Source organism: Dictyostelium purpureum (assembly GCF_000190715.1).
Source record: "Dictyostelium purpureum unplaced genomic scaffold DICPUscaffold_93, whole genome shotgun sequence".
Taxonomy (NCBI): domain Eukaryota; phylum Evosea; class Eumycetozoa; order Dictyosteliales; family Dictyosteliaceae; genus Dictyostelium; species Dictyostelium purpureum.
In genome coordinates, this window is record NW_003519430.1 from 33,283 (window position 1) to 57,581 (window position 24,299).

The 24,299-nt window shown below is 22.8% G+C and overlaps 4 protein-coding genes across 4 annotated transcripts in view; 1 reads left to right on the plus strand and 3 right to left on the minus strand.

Moving 5' to 3' along the window:
* Nucleotides 1-2,411: 2,411 nt before the first annotated feature.
* Nucleotides 2,412-3,155, minus strand: DICPUDRAFT_78096 (uncharacterized protein; the record flags this gene model as incomplete). The annotated part of the gene is made up of 1 exon (XM_003287200.1): nucleotides 2,412-3,155. One exon carries the CDS (start codon nucleotides 3,153-3,155, stop codon nucleotides 2,412-2,414), a length of 744 nt encoding a protein of 247 aa, XP_003287248.1.
* A 160-nt stretch (nucleotides 3,156-3,315) lies between these two features.
* DICPUDRAFT_78097 (uncharacterized protein) lies at nucleotides 3,316-3,777 on the minus strand (the record flags this gene model as incomplete). The annotated part of the gene is made up of 1 exon (XM_003287201.1): nucleotides 3,316-3,777. One exon carries the CDS (start codon nucleotides 3,775-3,777, stop codon nucleotides 3,316-3,318), a length of 462 nt encoding a protein of 153 aa, XP_003287249.1.
* Nucleotides 3,778-5,186: 1,409 nt separating this feature from the next.
* On the plus strand, nucleotides 5,187-6,927 carry DICPUDRAFT_151325 (uncharacterized protein; the record flags this gene model as incomplete). Its single annotated transcript, XM_003287189.1, has 2 exons — nucleotides 5,187-6,272; nucleotides 6,865-6,927. 2 exons carry the CDS (start codon nucleotides 5,187-5,189, stop codon nucleotides 6,925-6,927), a joined length of 1,149 nt encoding a protein of 382 aa, XP_003287237.1.
* A 1,008-nt stretch (nucleotides 6,928-7,935) lies between these two features.
* DICPUDRAFT_47250 (uncharacterized protein) overlaps nucleotides 7,936-24,299 on the minus strand; it is a gene marked incomplete at its 3' end in the record, with an annotated part of 19,557 nt that continues 3,193 nt past the window's right edge. Inside the window, exon 2 of the mRNA XM_003287202.1 lies at nucleotides 7,936-8,588. Within this exon, the coding sequence (XP_003287250.1) occupies nucleotides 7,936-8,588 (653 nt within the window). The remainder of the gene's footprint in view (nucleotides 8,589-24,299) is intronic.

Genomic DNA, 24,299 nt, shown 5'->3' on the forward strand with positions numbered 1-24,299 from the left:
TTTTTTCTTTATTGTTTTTTTTAGAAACCCACCCACTATCCAAATTTGATTGTTATTTAATGAAATTATATACAACGTGACATATTCATCATTATAAATTTTTCTTAATTTTTAGGGTATCCCCTTTTAATATTTTACAAAAAAAAAAAAAAAAAAAAAAAAAAAAAAATTATAGTTCTATTTTTAAATGGTTTTATTTTTAACACTTGAAACTCAATCAATTTTAAAGAGGCAATAAAAGAACTCTATACAAATAAATAATAACCTAAAAACAAATATTATAAAAACAAATAAAAACAAATAAAAAAAAACAAATAATAAAAACAAATAAATAAAAACAAACAATAATAAATAAAAAGAACTATTATTTTAAAATTATCAATTAAAAATGTTTTATTTTTATTTTATTATTGTTGTTACTATAACCTAAAAGTTGATATTGACTTTATTTTGAAGCTAATAACTTTTCTAAAAAGGTTTTAAATTTTAATCTTTTGCCCATAGCATTCATACCTAAGGAAATTAATTAAACATCATTTGGTAAAATGTCAGAAATAAAAACCAATTCTTCCATCTATTACATGGGCTTTGAGAGTTGAAATGATTTCTATGGGAAATTTTAATGATGTTAACCATTCACTAACCTTTTTATTTGATCAATCGTTAACAGTATCTCTTGAATGTTTGCTATACACTGTGTTGCTATTCATTTTTATACAAAAGCTTATTCATGAGAACACTGTTTTTGCTATTGTTGTAATTGTTATTATTATTATTTCAATTAAAATTTCCATATGTTTTCATCTTGAATACCATTTCTAAGATTATGAATAATCAAAAGAATAATAATAATGATTATTATATTTGATTTGATTATTGCCTTATCTTATATTGTTTAAACACTACAATCAGCACGATTGAATTATGGCATTCTCTATCTGTATTTGTATATTGTTTAATAGGCTAGAATCTGCTTCTCTTTTTAAAAGAATGTTTAAAGGTAGTTTGTCTGTAAGTAGTTTGTGATGGATATCATTACTGATCTTATAAATAGTTTGCACTTTGATCAATACTGATGGTGTTATTTTAAATCTTTAAAACCTCAGTTCCATAATCATAGCCAAAACAAAAGATCACAAGGAATAACCCCATACTATTGTTTATTACTGCTATTATCGCTGTTATTATTATTTTATTGTTATACTTTCATTATTAATTTTTGAAATAAATAATTAAAATAAATATAATATTGGAAATATAGTTTAAATAAATAAAATGTGGACTGGGTTGTAAAAAAAAAATAAAAAAATAAAAAAAATGAAAAAAAATTAATATCTTTTTTTATTTTTTTTTTTATTATTATAAAACAAATTTAATTTTTTTGAAAAATAAAAAAATCTTTTTATTTTAGAAAGAGTAAAAATATTGCACAATAAAATATTAGTTCTCAATAAATTGAGCACTTGGAGAGGGATTGATGTAATTTTTTATTTGATAAAATTTTTTAAATAAAATTTTAATGTAAGGAGTAAAAAATAAATAAATTTAACTTAAAAAATAAAAAAAAATTGACTTTTTAAAAAAAAAAATTTTAAAAAAATAAAAAAAAATTATTATTAAAAAAAAAAAAAAATTTGGCTTGTGAAAATTATCTTTAAATTAAAAAATTGTTGTATTGAGTATTTTATTGGTGGTAGTTGTATTTTATGGTGGATGAATTTATAACTGGTGATGAATTTGGTGTAGTATTATTTGATGGTGAGGAAGCGGCAGTTGGTTTGGTCTGATGTTGGCATTCTATTAAATATAGCTTGTGATCTTGGAGGTGGAGCTGGTTTAGCTGATGGTTTAACAGTTGCTGGTTTAAATTGTGTAGATGGGGAAGATGATGATAATTATTATTGGTTTTTTTTCTGTCTCTCCATGGGGTTTCATAGAATTAGTATGCTCAAACTGGTTGAGCAATTTTCCGCCTGGTTGATGATGAGTATGATCATGTGATGGATCTTTTGATTGAAAAAAGTGAATTTGATCTTTACTTTGTTCTTCGCTGATTTTGTATCTTTGTAGCATTGTGTAAACATAATTGCTGACATCGTAACCATCCATGATTAAAAAAATAAAAAAAATATTAAACCTTCTGCCTATTAATATTAATGATGCCATGATTTCTATTGCTGCCAGTGTATTCTTGCCATTGGTTGGAAACTTGCCAAGATTGAAACACATTTTACCATCCAAGCTTTGAAGAAAAATTTGAATAGCCTTTTTAGCTAGATTTGCAGAAACATAATCTTTAGTAAACCATTCTTCTTTAATTTTTTCATCATCGACTCTCCATTACAAAGCCCAATTAATTTTGATCCATAGACATCGTTGTACAATCCTTTTAGAGTATCAATTTCGTCCACCTACATAGTATGGTTTATTCTTTTCGGCACTCGATGAATCAATGTCATTTCTAAGAGTATGTATTCTAGAAATGAATTCATTTCATAGAAACAATTAGGTTCTTTATTGAAACGTGCAATTGATGATTCTGAAGGACAGGGGATACCACCATAACTATAACGAAGGGGTTTTGTACCAGTTAAAAGGCCAAATATCTTTGATCCACAATGATGTTTGAGTGTTGCAAGAAAACTGAGCGATGATTCGGACCAAACACCTTTTCCAGTGAGCAATGTTTTTGTTTGATCGGTCAAGAAGGTATAAAAGAAAGTATCTTTGAAATTTGGATCTTTTTCAAGAAGACTTGTAAGATTGGATACCAACGGATCCGTTACTTTGGTTGGCTTTACCTTTAATCTATGATCGATGTGGATTGAGGTTTTAAAGTAACAGTATTCTTTGTTAGTTTTAATACTTAAGTAACCACATATTTGGCAAAATGTGTGACCTGTTAAAACATTACCATAACCTTGGCAAACTGAATAGAAATTACCAGAAGAACTATAAATTGCAGTGTGACGATCATCGAATTTATAGCTAAGACCATGATATAATAATAAAAAACGAACTTTTTCTTCTTCAACAATACCTGGGCACTTTCCTATTTCTTTTGGTTTGCCAGAAGTATTAAAAGAACATTTATAGAAAGTGGAGATAAATTCATTAAATTTTTCTTTGGTAGAATATATGATTAACGATAACATCTCTACTGAAGTAAATCACATACTTTTAAAGAGTGGCTATCTGTATTTGTAACGGCTGATTTTAACTTGTTTATTGTTCTCTTTGAGGTTGATTGAATTCATCCAAAGAATTATTTAAATCAACTCTTTCTTTGTTTAAAGCTTCAGCAAGAGATATATTTTATTTTTGTAGTATTAATTGTTTATTTTGTTTTTGTAGTATTAATTTTTTATTTTGATTTTTTTCGTGTAATTTTTGATATTGTTTTAATTGTCGGTCTTGTTTTTTTATTGTTTGTTGATATTGTTCCGATTGCTTTTGTTGTAGTTGTTGTAATTGTTGTAATTGTTTTAATAGTTGGTTGTTTTCTTTTATTTCTTGTTGATGTTGTTCCGATTGCTTTTGATGTAGTTGTTGTAATTGTTGTAATTGTTGCAATAGTTGGTCGTTTTCTATTATTATTTGTTGATATTGTTCCGATTGCTTTTGTTGTAGTTGTTGATATTGTTCTAATTGTTGTTCTTTTTCTTTTAGAGTTTGTTGATTTTGCTGTAATTGTAATTGTTGTTGTTTTTGTGATTCGATTATTTCTATCGAATCTTCTTTTGATTCAAAAGGCCAAGTATCAGCTAAAGTAAACATAACAACAATTAATACAAATTATTATCACAATTTATATATTATACCTTTTTATCATACCTTTAAAATTTTTACGAAGTGAAACTTTCATCTTGTTATAGAGTCGATCATGATTACAAACTTTTTTGAAACCCATCATTATTCAAAAACACCAAAGACTAGGATTTCCTTTGCAGATGGGGCAAATCTATATTTTAAAAATTTCAATGTCCAAATCAATTCGTTTTCTTTTTGACATAATTGAAACGCATCAGAAAGTGCTAGAAATATAATGAATGATGCCGAAAGAACTTTATTCTATCTTGTAGAGAACCTCCGATCTAGTCAAATGAAAAGTGTATCCAAACTAGTTGGTCAATCCACTTGTTATCAAATGCGAAACAATTATATCTGGAGTAATAAATAAATCATAATAATATTTAATCTTTTTTTTTTTTTTTTTTTTTTTTTGAATAAAATTAAAAAAAAAAAAAATTTATTTTTTTTAAATTAAATTTATTTTTTTTGAATTCAAATTTTTTTTTTTTTTAAAAAAACGTCTATAAATTCATGACAAACCTTTAAAAAAATAAAAAAATAAAAAGTAAATGGAAAATTTTATAAAATCTAATTAAAAACGAAAAAAAAAAAAAAAATCTTCATTTATAATTTTATAAATAAAAAAATAGAATAATTGTAATACATTGTTGTTGTTGTTGTTGTTAATATATTAATGGTTTAACATCATTTTTTTTGCATTGATAATATTTTAATTCCTAAAATATATTAAAAGTTTAATTTAAATTATTATTTTTTTTTAAACTATTAGATCCAATATATGAACAAGGATATCCTCTAAATTATTAAATGCCTAATAACCTCTATCTTTTTCTTGATGATTATTTATTGTTTGCCTATACATAATTCTTTAATTATAGAATGTACAGTTGTAAATTGCCATTAATGTAACACCCTCTGGTGTGATAGAAATAGCACATGATAATTCGTGGCGAGCCTGAATAATTATCGGTTTTATGTTCAATCAATTTCGGAAAAAGTGCAATATTATAATAATTAAAATGAAAATCAAAAAAAAATTAAAAAAAAATCAAAATTTTTTTTTATATTGGTTATTTTAATTTATTGGTGTGGTGCGGTGAATTTTTTAAAAAATTTTTCCACAAAATATCTTCAAAAAAAAAATTCAAAATATATTTTTTTTTTTTTAAAATTTTTTTTTTTTTCATCACAAAAAACAATATTTTATTTTTTTGTATCAAAGTACCAGTAAACTTGTTAACAATAACGAATAAATTTATAACTGTAAGTAATAGTACAAAAATGTTATCAGATATAAGTTTCTATTATTAACCCAAAATTTAATTTAATTTTTTTTTATTGCAGCATTAACAATTAAAAAAATCAATAAAAAAATGAATAAAAGAGCAAAGAAGGCCAATGCTACCGATGATGTTATTAATACTAACGCTGTTAATGCTGAAAAAGCTCCCAGTCCAAACTCCATCGTCAAAAAGGCAAGATCAGTATTAGAGCATTGCTTCGATAAAAACCCATTCCCAGGCACCATCGAGAAAGAGATCATCGCCCACCAATTAGGTTTAACCCACACTCAAGTCGTTACATGGTACAAACACAAAAGAGAAAGCTTAAAGAGATCTAACAACACATCCTACAAAGATTCCTTTGTCTCAAAGTTTTATAGAGATACCAACGAGATAAACTTTTTCTTCCACAATTATCGATATCCCACCGAAGAGAATATTTTATACTTTGCATTAATCTATGGTGTTACCTTAGAAAAGATCAGAATATGGTTCTTGTCTAAAAGTTACAGCATGAAAAAAACACAGGCTTCCAATGGTAATGGCTTAATTGATGAAGATTTTTACGATATTAGCAATCATATGGTTACAGAAGATGAAAATATACCAAAAAGTGTTAAAACTTTTAATCATAGAGCTTTCACTATAGACACCATCTCAGAATCCAAATTGAGAGATCTTTTAATCAAAAGAAGAAGAGTTCTAAAATCCTATTCTTTAGAGTTTCTTCTTAACGAAAAAAGAAATCAAGATGGAACAAGTGCTTTTTTAAATAATGATGATACTACTGCTACCACAACTGCCACTACTGCTACCACAACTGCCACTACTGCTACCACCACTGCTACCACCACTGCCGCTACTACTACTACTACTCCTGCCACCACAAAGAATAGAGCTACCGGAACTTCAATTCGATCTAGCAATAATGTTTGTTTATTCAACAATGTTATTATCAATGATAATGATAATAATAATAATAATAATATGAATAACTATATGAATAATATTAATAATAATAACAACTCTAATTATTCATTCAATAATACCACTCATAGTATAAATTTTAATTTAAATAATAATAATAATAATATGAATAATAATAATAATAATAATAATAATAATAATAATAATAATAATAATAATAATAATAATAATAATATGAATAACAACAGAGTCTTTTGCACAAATATTCCATCCAATAGTATTGACAATCCAAACAAAAAATTATCAATTAGTTTTTTAGTCAATAACAAATAAATTTCTAAACTACAAATAAAAAAATTATAACATTAAATAAAATTTAATAATGAATTTAATTTTTTATTTTTATTATTATAAAATTATTATTATTATTATTAAATTCAATTTTTTTCTTCTTAAATTTGCAAAATAGTGTTATCAATTTTATAATTATAATAATATTTTAAATAAGGTTGGGTGGGAAAAAAAAAAAATTATAAATTTTTAATAAATTTTTTTTTTTTTTTTTATAAAATTTTCTATAAAATAAAAAACGATATTTATTCAAATTTTAATCAGCCCAACTATTTAAAAAATAATTAATAATATAGTTATTTATTAAAATTGCTTTTATAAAGAATCAATAGAAATGTATGTATACTACTTTCATCATTAACATATGGTGTATATTTCCTTTAGCCATAAATAAGACACCAGAGATCCTAGTGAAAATTATAAACTTCAATTTCAAGAATATTTATATAAAAAACAAAGATCTGATTTGGTAAAAAAAAAAATTATGTAGAATTTAATCAACGAGGGACTATTCACTTTAAAGAGATCATACTACAGTATACCAGCCATTTAATTATTTTAAATTAATTGATTTTTTATATTAAAAGAAAATAAAAAAATAAATAAATTAAAAAATATATAAACAATATTTTTTAGATTTTAAAAAATACTTGGGCTTTTTTATTATTCATATTCGTTTAGACATTTATACAATACTCATATATATTTACACATACAATAATTTTATTTTAAAATTAAAAAGGTTTTTATTTGTTTTAGTTTAGTTATCTGCCATATAAAATTTATTACTATATCTATCATTTCTTTGGGATGGTAGATTAAAATCTAAATGATCTTCAATGGTTACGTCATGATTATTTTTAAATGTATAGATAATTTTATAATTATCATTAATAAAATCAGAGTCTCTAATTACGGATCTGTTTCTATAACTAATATAAAATTTAATGAGTTTTGGACGTCTATAATCTTCAGCAATAACAGGTTGACCAGGATGGATAAGGATTTTCAATGACGATGGAAGCCATGTGTTTGATAGAGGTTGGACATGATATCTTGATAGTTGAAGGATTTCAAGGGTTGCTGGAAAATAATTATTAGCAAACACTTCTTGTTGATTACCATAAAATTTGATTGCACGAAGTGATGGTGGAAATGTAGCATTTACGGGATGTACATCACCTAAACTAAAGAGTTGAAGATTTACCAATGGGCTTAAGTCTAGATTTTCTAGAGGATCATCTGTGTCTATACCGTCAAGGTCGAGCGATACTATGGATATTGGTATTTGGGCAACATTAATTCTTATATTAGCATCAAGAAGTCTAAGATGCTTTAGATGAGTGAGTGGTTTTAACTCATCATTTCTAAATTCGAAAGGACTTGGACAAACTAGTTCTAAATAATTGAGATTCACTGGAAATCTTTTATGTCTTTCTTTTTCGGCATTAATGATAAGTTCATTAATAGTATTTGGTAATTTTGAATAATGGGAGTTGTTGACTACTACACATCTGACATTGTTTGTAAAGTTTTGTGGTTCACAAGTCATTTCTTCGCCAAAAATGATTGTATGGACATTTTCAGATGGAACAAAGAAACTGTTGAAATTTGGACCAAAGGAAATTTTTTGAAGACTTTTTGGTAAAAGATTAGGAGTAATAGGATGGTTAAAGTGGCCGCCAAGTTTGAGATAAGTAAGAGATTCTGGTAAAGATCCAGGTAATAACGGAACATTATTACGCATCTTTAGCTTTTTTAAATTTCTTGGAAGGATTCCTGGAACAAGCTGATGATCATAATCTGGGCAGTCAAGAGTAAGAAAAGTAACAGAGTCTGGAATACTTTCGAAATACAATTCTTGGGTGAAAGAAAAACCAATTTTTAGTTCTTTTAAAGTTCTTGGAAGCACGTATGGAGGAATTGGTTGATTAAAATAGTTGGTAATGTACAATTTAGTCAATCCATATGCGGGAAAAACTGGAATGTAATAAGGGCAATTGTTTATAGCAAAGACTTCATGAAGTGGATGATTAAAATCTGTTGGCAAAGTAAGTTCTCTTAAAGTGCTTGGGATCATTCCTGGTTTAATTGGAACATTATAATCCATATCGGCGAATTTCAAAGAGGTAAGATTCGGTCTTATGATTGAGGGCGAGTAATAATTAAAAATAGAGAGAGTATCAGAGATTGATTCAATGGTAATCTTTGTAACTTGAGGAGAAAAATGGAGTAGTGTTGCAAAAACTTCATGTTCTTTTACATCGGTAACCATTACATTAAAACTCCTATAATAATGTAAGAAATAGAAAGACCCTAATAGATTATGATTTTCAGTTAAATAAAAATTACATTGACGGAAAATTCTTTTTAAAATGGCCTGTTTGATAGATAGAACGCTATTATTCATTTTTGCAATTTTTAATTAATATTTATTAATAAAACTATTATTTTTTATATTTTTAATTAATTTTTTATACATATATTTTTTTTTTTTTAATTATTTATAATTTCAAAATTTTTTAATAAAAAAAAAAAAAATAGAAATAAAAACACTAATCTCAATATATCTTTTACTTGCTTAAAATAACCCCCATGGTGATACTTAATGTTAATTGTTAACAATCACCAAATACATTTGTGTTTGGTGGGGGAAAAAAAAAAAAAAAATTTATTGTGTGAAGTGGGGGATAGGTAATTAAAAAAAATTAATAATTAAAAGCATAGAGTAGGGTATTAAAAATATTACCAACTCCATTATTACTTTTTAAAAATATTAATTTTTTAATTTAAATTATGATTTACATGTAATTACTCTATCAGGATTAAGTGACTTAATAATAATAAATTATAATTTTTAATTGTTTGAATTGACAATTAAGGTGATGCTATAAATTGCCATTGCCATATATAATTACAATTTAATTTTTTTTTTTTTCAAATTTTAAAAAAAACATATGGATCTTGATCTTTTTCAATTTAACAAAATTTTTTTTAAAATTAAGTTATTTTTTTTAAAAATACAACTATACAAAAATTATTAATTTTGATTTATTAATGGGGAAAAGTTAATTATTGGAATCCAAATTAGTATATACAATTTATTTTAATAAAAAAAAAAACAAATTTATTTTGAAAGAGTGAGAATGTTTGTGTGGTTATTTAAAAAAATTCAAATAATTAACACAAATAAAAAACTTGTATATGTGTGGTTAAAATTTCACACATTTAACAAAAAATGTTTTGATAACACTCTACCTTTCCCACTCAACACACTCACTATCAAAATTAATAATATTATATTGGTTATTATCTATTAATTTTACATTGGCATTTCAAATAGATATATGTAAAATATACATACACACTGTGATAAATGCCATCTTGCTAAGAAGACGTTCAATTTGTTATATTAATTGCTTCTATTGAATTTTGTTGAGTATTAAGTGTTAAAAATAGAACAATTTAAAAAATAGAACATTATTTATTTTTTCAAATATTAAAAGGAAATTAAGAAAAAATTTATAATGAATGAAGATACAACGTTGTATATTGTTTCATTTATTAACAATCAAATTAAGATAAAAAAAGCGGATAAGTGTGTTTGAATAAATATTTTTTTATTTTATACTGATACTATTTGCTCGTATAAAAAAATATAATTTTTATCAAAATACACACTCACTGTACCCATATTAAAAAAAGCTTTTACTTTTTTTTTTAAAGAAAAAAATATTTTATTAATAATTTTTTTTTTTTTTTATTGTTTTGAAAAAGATAACAACATTCTCCATATCACTTTTTTTTTCTTGAACGAATAAACAATCACATAATTTTAGATTACCACTTCAAAATTATAATTATAATTAATATTAATAAAAAAAAAAAAATTAATTCATTATTTAGTTTTATTTTAGATATAAATTTAATATGAACATGTTATAATTTAAAAATATATTTGTTGTAAAATGGGAGTATGTTGCCTAAAATACCAATTTCTTATATCGTATTAAACTTAAAAATTTAGAATTTTTTTTTTTTTATATCATATTGAAATTTGTATAAAAATTTATATTCAATCAAAAATAATTTTTTTAAAATAATGTATTCATTTTTTATGTACAAACCCAATATATTTACCCCTCTACCCACAAATGTGTTTAAGTTCATATTATTTTTTATATTAAAACACAAAACAATAAAAATAAAAACTTGATTCACACCCACTACCACTAATTTTTATAATATTCAATGTGTAATTTCTCTCATCCTAAAAAAAATAAAAATTCTACATTAATTATTATTTTTTTATTGTAATAATTCAAAAAACTATGGTATCACTTAATAAACTATTTCTATTAATATAATCAAATTACTATAAAATTCCCCTTACTCTTGAAAATTTTTCAATAATAGATCTGTTTGATGCACCGGATGAGGAAGTAGTACTAAAGCCACCCAAACCAACAATTCTAGTATCACCATCATCAACTGGTAATAATAACGACCAGGATATTACAAAAAAAGAAGAGTATGTATAAATTTAAAAATACTTATTTTTAAATAAAAATATAATATATTAATCAAAAAATTTTACAATAGTCCTAAAAATTAAACAAATTTTTAATAATAGATCTCAGCCAAGCAAAAGAAAATTCCTTTTTTTTACAAAATTTAAATATTTCAATAAACATAAAAAACTATACAAACTATATAGTTAATGACTATTGATTATTTTTTCATTTTTATTTTTATTTTTATTTTTATTTTTATTTTTATTGATTAATTTGTTAATTTGTTTTACTTATTTATTTATTAGTTTATTTGTTTTTTTGTTTGTTTATTTATTTAGAATTTTTTTGATATAAAAAATAAATTTTAGATCTATATATTATAGTTTATGAATATTTCAGGTGTTATTAATATGATATTCTCTTGAGGCATTTGGAGGGAAAACCTATTGGTATTTTTTATATAAATATTTTTATATACAATTTTAATGTGTATTTATTTAAAAATATTATTTTCTTCAAAAAAAAGGGATGACAACAAATCATATGAAAATTTTGTATTTAAATAATTTGGGGTTAAAAAATAAAAAAAAAAAGCGCACATTATAAAAATAGAAAAACTCGTTAAAAAAAGGGCTGAAAAGAAAAAAATTATGAATAGACATTGTATTATTTATTTTTAATTTATTTATTTTTTATATTAAATTAAATAAATCATCGTATTATAATTAAAAATTAAATTAAAAATATAGAAATTTTTTTTTTTTTTTTTATTTGTTTAAAAATAGAGCTTTATCATATAACTGCTATTAAAATAAATTAATAAATACACTTAATAATAAATATATATTAATATTACATATTCAAATTTTTTTTTTTTTTTTTTAATTTTTTTTTAATTTATTAATTTATTCTTTTTTTTAAAAATTTGATTAGTTTCATTTTTTATTTCTATATATATATATTTAATCGATATAAATTACCATGGATTGTTTTAGAAGAAAAAAAAAAAATAAAAAAAATAAAAAAAATAATAATAATAATAATAATAATAATAATAATAATAATAATAATAATAATAATGATAATTTAAAATCATGTGAAAAAAATCAAAGTAATGAATCAGATAATCAAAATACATCAACGAATACACCCAGTTTGGAATCCACATCAAATAAAGATATTAGCACCGGTGAAGTTGCATTTTGGAAGATATTTAGAAATAATCTTTTATTCAAATTAATATTTTCAAATTTCAACTTTAAAAATTTATTCTACTATGATGATTTAAAAAATGTATCATATATAATAAATAAATATGGTAATGGATATGAAATTATTAAAGATAAAGTAAAAAGTGGAGATTATGTAATTTCAGATTATGGTGTAAAAATTATAATAGAAATAATCAACAAAAATACCAAAGAGAACAGAGAATTTTATAGACAACTATTTACAAAAAATCAAAACACAACTAGTTTAGATTTATTCAACGATTATTCATTCTGGGTACAAGAATTTGTATATTATGGGAATAAAACCGCATTTCTTGAATACGCTAAACTTTTTGAAATAAACAAAAGAGAAGTCTCAGTAGAACTATATAAAGGAAAGGATTATATTACAAGTTTTAAAATTTTAAAGATGAAACCTATTTTAGAATCATATGGAGTTAAAGTTACTGATGAATGGATAACAATATATGATATTATTGAAGAGATTGAATATTCACAAAAATTAAAAGAGCTTATAAAAATTTACAAGTTTATTATGGAACAAAAATACCAACCAAAAGAAAAATACAATAAAATAGTCCAAGAACTAAATCAACTGCCATTAAATATAAAACAATTTAATAATACTCAACTAAACTCAACTATTGATACAATATCACAATCAAATGATCAATTTTTGAAACCAATTATCCATCAGATTCTCAAAGTAATATATTCAATATATAAATTAAAATTCAAAAAATCAAATCGTAAACCAATTATGTATTATATATACTTTGTTGAAAAGTCTAGAGCCGACCAAATTTTTACAAAAAAAAAAACTTATGATTGGGCAGATCTATACACAGTTATAAAAAGTGGCGAATGCATTGATTATCAAACTAGTCTAGTTAAGTCATTTTACTTACTTTCACTAGAATGGACGGAAAGTTTTGAAAATGCCATTTTTTCAAGCAATAATTTGGAACCAATCGTTATCCTGTTCAATCGATTACACAAAAAAGATTTTTGTGATAAATATCTAATATTAATTACAAATACTGAAATATTAGACTTCTTTTTTAACAACCATCAAGAATATTTTTTTAGGGACAATAATCCACTTTGGGTGTACACCAACAGCAAAGTTATTGGCCATTTCGAAGAATTAATGAAAAAAATTTCAAGAAAGTTTTTAGTTAAAAAGGATTTAGATATTTCAGTTAAACACATTCCAAAAAAAAATTTTTTCGAAAACTTAGAAAGAGCACTCGACAACCCAACACTTTATCAATTCGAAACCAATGAAAATGATCCTCAAAACTCTATTAATAGATATATATCATATTTTAGAAGAATGGATTGTTTCACCCAGGATTCCGTCATATCAATTTTAGAAAAGCATATAGAAAAATATGGCACTTGTGAATACTTTGATATTAATTCAATTTTATTCGGTAAACTCCACCAATCCTATAAATTAATACACTGGATCTTTAAAGACCTTTCAGACGAAAATATTCAATCAAACCTATCAAAAGAGGAATTAATAATTAAGTCTGGTATTAATACAACCAATAATGAAAGGTATGAAATTAAAATTAATTGTTTTATCTGTTGGGAACTGCTTTTATTTTATTGTGGACGTTCAAATTTTTTATATGATAACCTAAATTCAAATTCTCTGTCAAAAGAAAGATTATTGAAAGATCTAGTTCATAAAGAAATTAGAGTCCATCCATTTTCAAATTTATTTGGTTACTTATTAAAATTAGATTTGAAAAGTGAAGATTTTTACATATCTTTAAAAAAAGCAACAAGTATTTCGAAAAGCCTCGATCGCCAGACTCCAGTAATAATAACATTCAATAAAATGATAAAAAAGGTCCTTCATAAATAACAGGTGATCAAATTCTAACTCCCCAAACAATACCTTTCGTCGGTGACACTGGATTTTTATATAAATTTTTTAAATATATTAAACCACAAAATAAAATAAAACTAAAATAAATGTATAAAAATATATTAAAAATAATATTTTAAAGAAATAGCTTATCTTTATTAAAACTAATTATTACTATTTGTAAACTCTATAGCTTTAACTTCTTTTTATGTTTTAAAAATTAAATTTAATATTAATAATTATACATCGAACCTAAAAATCGATCTTTCAACATTTCTTGCTTGAGGTATTCTTGATCAAAACGTAAATTTCATAATATTATCTGAACTGTATACATATAAAAAAAATAGTTCTATTTTTAAATGGTTCTATTTTTAACACTTTAAACTCAATCAATTTTAAAGAGGCAATAAAAGAACTCTATACAAATAAATAATAACCCTAAAAACAAATAAATAATATTATAAAAACAAATAATAATAAATAAAAAGAAATAACTATTAACACATAAATAAAAACAATTTTGAATATATTTTAAAATTATCAATTAAAAATGTTTTATTTTTATTTTATTATTGTTGCTACTATAACCTAAAGGTTGATATTGACTTTATTTTGAAGCTAATAACTTTTCTAAAAAGGTTTTAAATTTTGCATTCATACCTAAGGAAATTAATTAAACATCATTTGGTAAACTGTCAGAAATAAAAACTAATTCTTCCATCCATTACACGGGCCTTGAGAGTTGAAATGATCTCTATGGGAAATTTTAATGATGTTAACCATTTAACCATTCACTAACCTTTTTATTTGATAAATCGTTAACAGTATCTCTTGAATGTTTGCTATACACTGTGTTGCTATTCATTTTTATACAAAGGCTTATTCATGAGAACACTGTTTTTGCTATTGTTGTAATTGTTATTATATTATTTCAATTAAAATTTCCATATGTTTTCATCTTGAATACCATTTCTAAGATTATGAATAATCAAAAGAATAATAATAATGATCATTATATTTGATTTGATTATTGCCTTATCTTATTGTTTAAACACTACAATCAGCACGATTGAATTATGGCATTCTCTATCTGTATTTGTATATTGTTTAATAGGCTAGAATCTGCTTCTCTTTTTAAAAGAATGTTTAAAGGTAGTTTGTCTGTAAGTGGTTTGTGATGGATGTCATTTCTGATCTTATATTAGTTTGCACTTTGATCAATATGGATGGTGTTATTTTGGATCTTTAAAGCCTCGGTTCCATAATCATAGCCAAAACAAAAGATCACAAGGAATAACCCCTACTATTGTTTATTACTGTTACTGTTACTATTATTATTATCGCTGCTATTATTATTATTATTGTTTTATTGTTATACTATTATTATTTATTTTAATCTGATTTTTTGAAATATATAATTCAAAACAAATACAATATTGGAAATATAATTTAAACAAATAAAACGTGGACTTTGTTGTGAACAAAAAAAAAAAATAAAAAAAAAATAAAAAAAAAGAAATTAATTTTTTTTTCGAATTTTATTTTCTAAAATAAATTTTATTTTTTTACCAAACGAAAAACTTTATTTATTTTAGAAAGAGTAAAAATATTGCATAACAAAATATTAATTATTTGTATACACAATTATATGGGTAAAATAAAAGTGATTTTATCTCTTTGTTTTTTTGTAATTTTTTTTTTTTTAAAAAAGTGGGTGGTGATTTAAATCTCACTGTTTTTTTAAGACTGCCTTTCACAAAATATTTTTAAAGTGTATTTTTTTTAAAAAATTATGATAATTTCAAAATTGAGCATTTGGAGGGTGGTGAGATTTAAATTAATTTTTTAAGTCTTTTTCCATATTAATTTTGAAACAACAAAATTTTGTTGTTTATTATTATTTTATTTTTTTTTAAAAAAAAAATTATTTGAAAATTTATTTTTTATATAATGTGAAGCTGATGGTTTTTTTTTTTTGGTTTTTTTAAAAATATCTTTTCTGGATTATCAAAAAATTAATTTCTTTTTGATTTGAATGATTTTATTTTTAACCCTTAAAATTCAAGGGGGTGTTGATTTTGTCTCGACAAAAAAAAATGACACACATAAAAAAAAAAATTTTCATTTTTTAATTTTTTTTAAAAAAACACACTTGTTAAAATCTTATGGATTGGGAAACCCAAAAAAAAAAATATAAATTTTTTAAAAAAAAAATTTTATTTTTTTTTTCTAAATTTTTAAAAAAAAAAATAAATAAATTCACATAAATTTTTTTTTTTTTTAAAAATTTAAAAACAAATTTTTTTATATTGCAGAAATTGGTCAAGTTTACACAATATTTTTTTTTTAATTTTGATACAGCAAATTCTCGCATTAATTTTTGTTAATCAAAATTCCTGGGCAAACTTGACCGGCTTCCACAATAAACAAATATACATGCATATCAATCTTGATGATAATTCAAATATGGTTGTTTTAAAGAATGATTTGGCTAATGTAAGAAAAAGAAGTAGAAATTCTGAAGGCTATATCAAAGATCCATATTTTAATTCAGATATAAAAAAAGTAAATATATCTCTCATGCTCTTGGTTTCTGGTTCGAGTGAAATGGAATTAGATAATCAGATCAACAATCTCCAAATCCCCAAGTTGTTAATACTTATCCTTTCCCATATCATCAGTACAATGAATCCCAAATGTCTCAACAAACCCAAACCCCAATGCCTCCAAATCATTTTAATCATGGTTTTCGTTTAAATTATCCACAAGCGAACCACAATCAAGTTTTATATGAATATTTTTCAAACCAACAACTAATCATATACCAGAAGATGGAGCCGCTTAAATTATCCACAAGCGAACCACAATCAAGTTTTATATGAATATTATTCAAACCAACAACTAACCCTATACAAAAAATATTTAGACAGTTGTTAGGTGGTGTGTATACCAGAAGATGGAGCGGAGATAGATAAGTAAGTAATCTAAAAATTAATTTTAATTCACAATTATTGTCTTATTAATTTTTTTTTTTTTTTTTTTTTTTTTTTTTTTTTTTTTTTTTTTGATCTTCAAAATTTTATTCAAATAATTTCAAAAAAAAAATTTTATTTTTATTGAAATTATACCATTATTATGAAAAAGTTCAACGGGAATCCTATAACGATTATATCAAAAGTCTCAGCATCATAAAAAAGATAGAATATGGGTATTTAGATAATATAGGTAGTGAAGATGTTTCTAATTTTGTAAATTTAAACCGATCAGATTTCATTTTAGTCACATGCATAAAGAACTACAATATAAATAATTTTTCAAAAATTTATAAAATTTTTTTTTCAAAATCAATAAACATTTCAAAAATTATAAACTCAATTATCGAATATAATAGATTAGATTTACTAAACCATCTTTTAAAAAATTTCCTATTTAAAGAAAACAATTATAATCAAGTCATAAAACATATAATAAATTAGCAATAAATAACAATAATTTTGACATTATAGAATATATATTTAAAAATCATATCAATGAATTCAACAGCCAAACTGAATATTCACCAGAATCATTACCGAGAGGATCTATATTGAATGGAAAAATTTCAATTCATAGATTGATTATAAAATACTTTCCCCACACCCAAGAATTAAAGTTCGAAAAGAGTTTTATAGAAGAATTAACCAAATTAAAAAATAATTGAAAGAATTAAAATAGATTTAAAAACAATTAATAAGATCAAAAATCGACAATTACATTTTTCAATACCCCTCTACAAAATTAAGTATACTTAACAGATTCTATTATTTTTTTCAAAAGTGGTTTTCAACTTTCAAAAATGCTTTGTCTCAAACATTATTGCCGCTCTCGATCTGAAATGTGGTCTGATTATAAAATCTCATATTGCCAATGGTAAAGAACTTGTGTTAGTAATCAACCAAGTATAGCAGAGAAAGAAAGTCAAGAAAATTATTAATATAGTAAGAAATGGAATATAAAGAATAAAAACAATAATGTAGCATATAATAGAAAATAACAGTATTCATAATAATAGTAAATATGTAGATACTTTAATCCGCTTTGATCAAGAATACCTCAAGCAAGAAATGTTGAAATATCTATTTTTAGGTTCGATTTATATTTATTTAGAAAGTTATGAATTACCTGAAGAAGAAAAATTAGCAAAACAATAAAATATAAATAATATTAAAAACAAAAGTTAAAATTTTTTATTTTTATAAATATAAAAACAATTATATTTATTTTGTAATTAGTTTTTTAAAGAAATTATTTTAAGGCAATATTGTTACAAATTTATGGTTTTTTTTTTTGGGTTATGTTAATTTTTTACATATTAAAAATTTGAAAAAAAAAATTTGTTTTATTTTTTTTTTTTTGTTTTGATTTTTTTTTTGATTTTTTTGAATAATTTTTTTTTTTAATTTTTATAATTATTATATAATATTATAATATTATATCTATCTATATATCAGTATTAAAATATTGATTTTAAAAAATAATTTTAAAATCATTAAATAAAAATAATAAAATATTATAATAGTATAAATACCAATAATAATTTTAAAAATGATATAACCACTAAAGAAATTAGAGAAAATTTTTAAATTATTTCGAAACAAATAAACATAAAAGATTACCAAGTTCTAGTTTAATTCCACATAATGACAGTACTCTATTATTTACAAATGCGGGTATGGTACAGTTTAAGAATCAATTCACAGCTTTAGAAGAATCAAAATATAAATTAGTTACAACATCACAAAAATGTGTTAGAGCAGGTGGCAAACATAATGACTTGAAAAATATTGGGTATACAGCAAGACATCATACATTTTTTGAAATGTTGAGTAATTTTTCATTTGGTGGATATAACCATTTCAAAAGAGATTCAATTCAACATGCTTGGAACCTTTTAACTAAAGATTTCGGTTTACCAAAAGAAAGATTAGCCATCTCCGTATTGGAAGGTGACAAAGAATCTGCATCTATATGGAGAGATCAAATTGGGCTTTCAAATGATAAAATTATGGATCTAGGTAAAAAAGATAATTTTTGATCTTGGGCGATGGACCTGGACCATGTGGACCATGCTCCGAAATATTTTGGGAGAAGGAAAAGAAGTTGATGGCGAAAGATTTTTAGAAATTTGAGATCTGGTATACATGCAGTACAATAGAAATGAAAAAGGTGAATTAGAAAAATTAGCAATACCTTGTGTCGATACTGGTTTGGGTCTAGAGAGAATGGCAACAGTGCTTCAAGGAAAAACCACAAACTATGATATTGATCTATTTCAAAATTTAATCAATTCATTCAAAGAGCAAGTTGTGATCGACCCAACTAAAGCCCCACATATTATAAAGCAAGATCCAAAACCCACATAATTTAACACCAAATCATCAATCCCCACAGCACCAATCTAATCACACATGTGCCTCTTCACACTATCAACCAAAATCACATTTATTTTTTTCAAATTCTTCTCAATTAAACAATACCCCAAATCCACCAACAAATCCATCTATTCCATCCACATTTCATCAAAATCCTCTTCATCAACTACACCATCTGTTTATCCATTTAATAAATCCGAATCAAGTCGAGCATCATCAGCATCACCATCAGCATCACCATCACCATCAGCCTCATCACCATTATCAAAAACCAAGAAATTTTGAAAGCCAGTATCAAGAAATAGTTCTGCAGCTGCATCCACATCAACTGGCAATAGTCCAATGAAGAAAAGACCATTGGAATTAGATAATGAAATAAATTGTGATAGAACAATTTCAAAAAACATAAACTCCAGGATGAAGAGATTTTAAATAGAGATAAACAAATATTAATTGAAATGGAAAGAGTAGAGAAAGAGAGAGAAGAAAAAATAAAATTAGACCAAATTAAAAGAGCAAGAGAAATAGAAAGAATATCAAGAATTTACAGAGAAAGGGAAAAAATTGAAAGAATTCAAATGATTAAAAGAGAAAAAGAAATAAAAGAAGCATATGAAAAAAAATTTGAAAGAATTCAAAAAGAAAGAGAAGAAAAAGAAAGATATGAAAGATTAAATTGAGTAATTAATCCATTAAATTTATATTAATACATAATAAATAAAATATATTAATTTATTTAATTTATAATTTATTGCAGAGAGTAGCTAGTGCTGAAGGTTTATAGGGCAATGAAGATAAAAATGGAGATGACAATGATTATAGATATCGATCAATATTGAAATTGATGGCGATTAAATTAATAGTTTAAATTCTTTATTCAATGTTTCATTCTTTAGAACTCCATGACTAAATTATTAATAAAATCGTTTCATTCAATGTTTCAATATTGAAATCGATTGAATTAAGAAAAGTCATCTACATCATCCGAGAAACATTCATCTTTATCAACATTTTTTCTTTAAAAAAATCAAACTATTTATATAAATAAATACAGATATAGCTAAATAATTATGAAAAATTCAGTTTTTTTTTATTCAATATTTTTTATTTTAATTTAAAGTAAAATATAAATTTACAAAATTTTTATTTTTTTTTATTCAAATTTTGTTTAAACTATATTATTTAGTTGTGTTTTGGTGTATTTCGTAAACATTTAAAAAATATTTAGTATTATAGATAAAGAAATATAAATATATCAATATTATTTACTTAAAAAAAAAAATTTATTTTTATTTACATTATAGAGTGTGGCTGTGAAGTTTTAAATAAACAGTTGTTCTGCACTTGTCTTCTTTGTGGTATGTAAATGAAAACAATTACCCCCAAGCTATTATAAAAGCAAAAGAAACCAAAGATTGAATTATAATAACTGCATCCACAAAGCAGTAAAAAATTACAAACATGTGAAAACTAATAATAATTATAAAAGAAATAAAATATAACTCCATCTTTTTTAAAAATAATTTTCTTTGAATGGTTTTTATTTTTATTTTTATTTTTATTATCTAAATTTTTAAGTTTTTAAAAAAATTTATTTGGTTTATAATTATTTTATGAAAGATGTATTTTTATCTGTGGTATAATGAAAAATTATTTCCACCGGGTTTTAAAATTAACCCTGTACGTCTAAAATTAATTATGTTTTCTTGATCTTTGTTAATACTGGAAAAAGAGTTTATAATATATCTATATTCGTGTATTGAAAGATTCCCACCCTCCATGAAAACCGATGTTACCAATCGAAATGGGCTTATATTTGCAATGTATCTAAAATCATCGATGTATTCATGTAAAAGATCCTCTAAATTTTCGTACTGTTTCCCGCATCTATTACATAAATAACAGTCTCTGAATTAAAAAAAAAAAAAAAAATTAATATTTTTGTAAACAATATATAAATCATTTTAAACTTACTCGGGGCCCTTTCTCCATCCACAAGTTGAGGCAACTTTACATCTCAAACTATAAAATTTAGTAGAAATATTTAAAATTAGATTTAAAATTTTAAAAAATATAATATCTAATTTATTTTAATTACCAAATTGTATTTATATGTATTTTTGGTCTACCTGGCTTTCTAACTTTTAAATTATTCCAATCATTTTCTTCTACAATTTTATATACAATATTTTTAAATTCCATGTTTTTGTTTTTTTTGAAATAATGAATGAATAATAATGAAAAACAGGTTTAAATCATTTTTTTTTAAAAAAAAAGAAAAAAAGAAAAAATTAAATTATATAAAATTTAATATTGAACTTAATTTTTATTTTTTATTTAATATTTATATATGTGGTTATTATTATAATTTTGAGGTGGCAATTTAAAAACTATGTGATTGTGAGGTTAAAAAAAAAAGTAATATGGGGAATGTTGTTGTGTTGGAGGGGTATTTAATTTTTGTGTAGGTGTTATCTCTTTCAAAAAATAAAAAGAAAAAAAAAATAGAACATATTAAATAATTAAAATTAATAAAAATATAAAATATATTTTTATCTTTTAAAAAACAACTAAAAACTATTTCAAATATGGGTATAGTGAGTGTGTGTTTTTATAAAAAATAAAACACACCTACCACACATTTGCATAATGAAAACACACGTATCTTCTTTTTTTTTCTTTATTGTTTTTTTTAGAAACCCACCCACTATCCAAATTTGATTGTTATAAATGAAATTATATACAACGTGACATAATCAACATTATAAATTTTTCCTGATCCCCTTTTAATATTTTACAAAAAAATAAATAAAAAAAATAGTTCTATTTTTAAATGGTTCTATTTTTAACACTTGAAACTCAATCAATTTTAAAGAGGCAATAAAAAAACTCTATACAAATAAATAATAACCCTAAAAACAAATAAATAATATTATAAAAACAAATAATAATAATAAATAAAAGAAATAATTATTAACAAATAAATAAAAACAATTTTGAATATATTTTAAAATTATCAATTAAAAATGTTTTATTTTTATTTTATTATTGTTCTTACTATAACCTAAAAGTTGATATTGACTTTATTTTGAAGCTAATAACTTTTCTAAAAAGGTTTTAAATTTTGCATTCATATCAAAGGAAATTAATTAAACATCATTAGGTAAACTGTCAGAAATAAAAACCAATATTCTTCCATCTATTACACGAGCTTCGAGAGTTGAAATGATTTCTATGGGAAATTTAATGATGTTAACCATTCACTAACCTTTTTATTTGATCAATCGTTAACAGTATCTCTTGAATGTTTGCTATACACTGTTTTGCTATTCATTTTTATACAAAGGCTTATTCATGAGAACACTGTTTTTGCTATTAATAGGCTAGAATCTGCTTCTCTTTTTAAAAGAATTTTTAAAGGTAGTTTGTCTGTAAGTGGTTTGTGATGGATGTCACTTCTGATCTTATATTAGTTTGCACTTTGATCAATATGGATGGTGTTATTTTGGATCTTTAAAGCCTCGGTTCCATAATCATAGCCAAAACAAAAGATCACAAGGAATAACCCCTACTATTGTTTATTACTGTTACTGTTACTATTATTATTATCGCTGCTATTATTATTATTATTGTTTTATTGTTATACTATTATTATTTATTTTAATCTGATTTTTTGAAATATATAATTCAAAACAAATACAATATTGGAAATATAATTTAAACAAATAAAACGTGGACTTGGTTGTAAACAAAAAAAATAAATAAAAAAAAAATAAAAAAAAAAAATAAAAAAAATAAAAATTAATTTTTTTTTTTCCAATTTTATTTTCTAAAATAAATTTTATTTTGTTACCAAACGAAAAACTTTATTTATATTAAAAAGAGTAAAAATATTGCATAAAAAAATATTAATTATTTGTATACACAATTATATAGATAAAATAAAAGTGATTTTTTCTCTTTTTTTTTTTGTAATTTTTTTTTTTTTTTTAAAAAGTGGGTGGTGATTTAAATCTCACTGTTTTTTTAAGACTGCCTTTTACAAAATATTTTTAAAGTGTATTTTTTTTAAAAAATTATGATAATTTCAAAATTGAGCATTTGGAGGGTGGTGATTTAAATCTCACTGTTTTTTAACACTTTCTTTAAGGTATTTGGAGGGGACGCTGATGAACTTTTTATATGATAAGATTTTTACAAACAACTATTTTGAAAAAGAAATAAATAAAAAAACAAATATTTTAATTTTTTTTATTATATATCTGATTATTTTTTTTTATTATTAAAATATATTTTTTTTATTACGAATCTGAATATTTTTTTTTTTTGAAGTTAGATTCGTTTATTTTTATTTTTATTTTTTTTTTATTTTTATTTTTTTTTTTTTTTTTTTCAAATAATATTTTATCACAAGTCCAGAAACAGAGCGCTATCGCAGGGTTTAAGCAAAATTAGATAAAGCAATAATACACTTTCTAGGTTGTATTTACCTTAAAGAAATTTAAACCTTATTATTAATGCTCATTTTTATTTATATTTTTTTTTTTTAAACGAAAAAAATTAAATTTTATCAAAAATATTATTTGAAAAAAAATAAACAAATCTAACTTCAAAAATAAATCAGATTATAATAAAAAATTTATAAAATTAAAATATTTATTTTTATTTTTATTTATTTCAAAATAATTTTTAAATAAATACAAAAAATAAAGAGAAAATCATTTTTATTTGAACACACAATCAATATTTTATTATGTGTTATTTCTCTCTTTTTTAAATTTCTTTTTAAAACAAAGTTTTTTTTATAACAATAAAATCAAAGGTATAATAAATAGAAAAATTTAATTTATGATGAAAAAAAAAAAAAAAATTTTTTATAATAA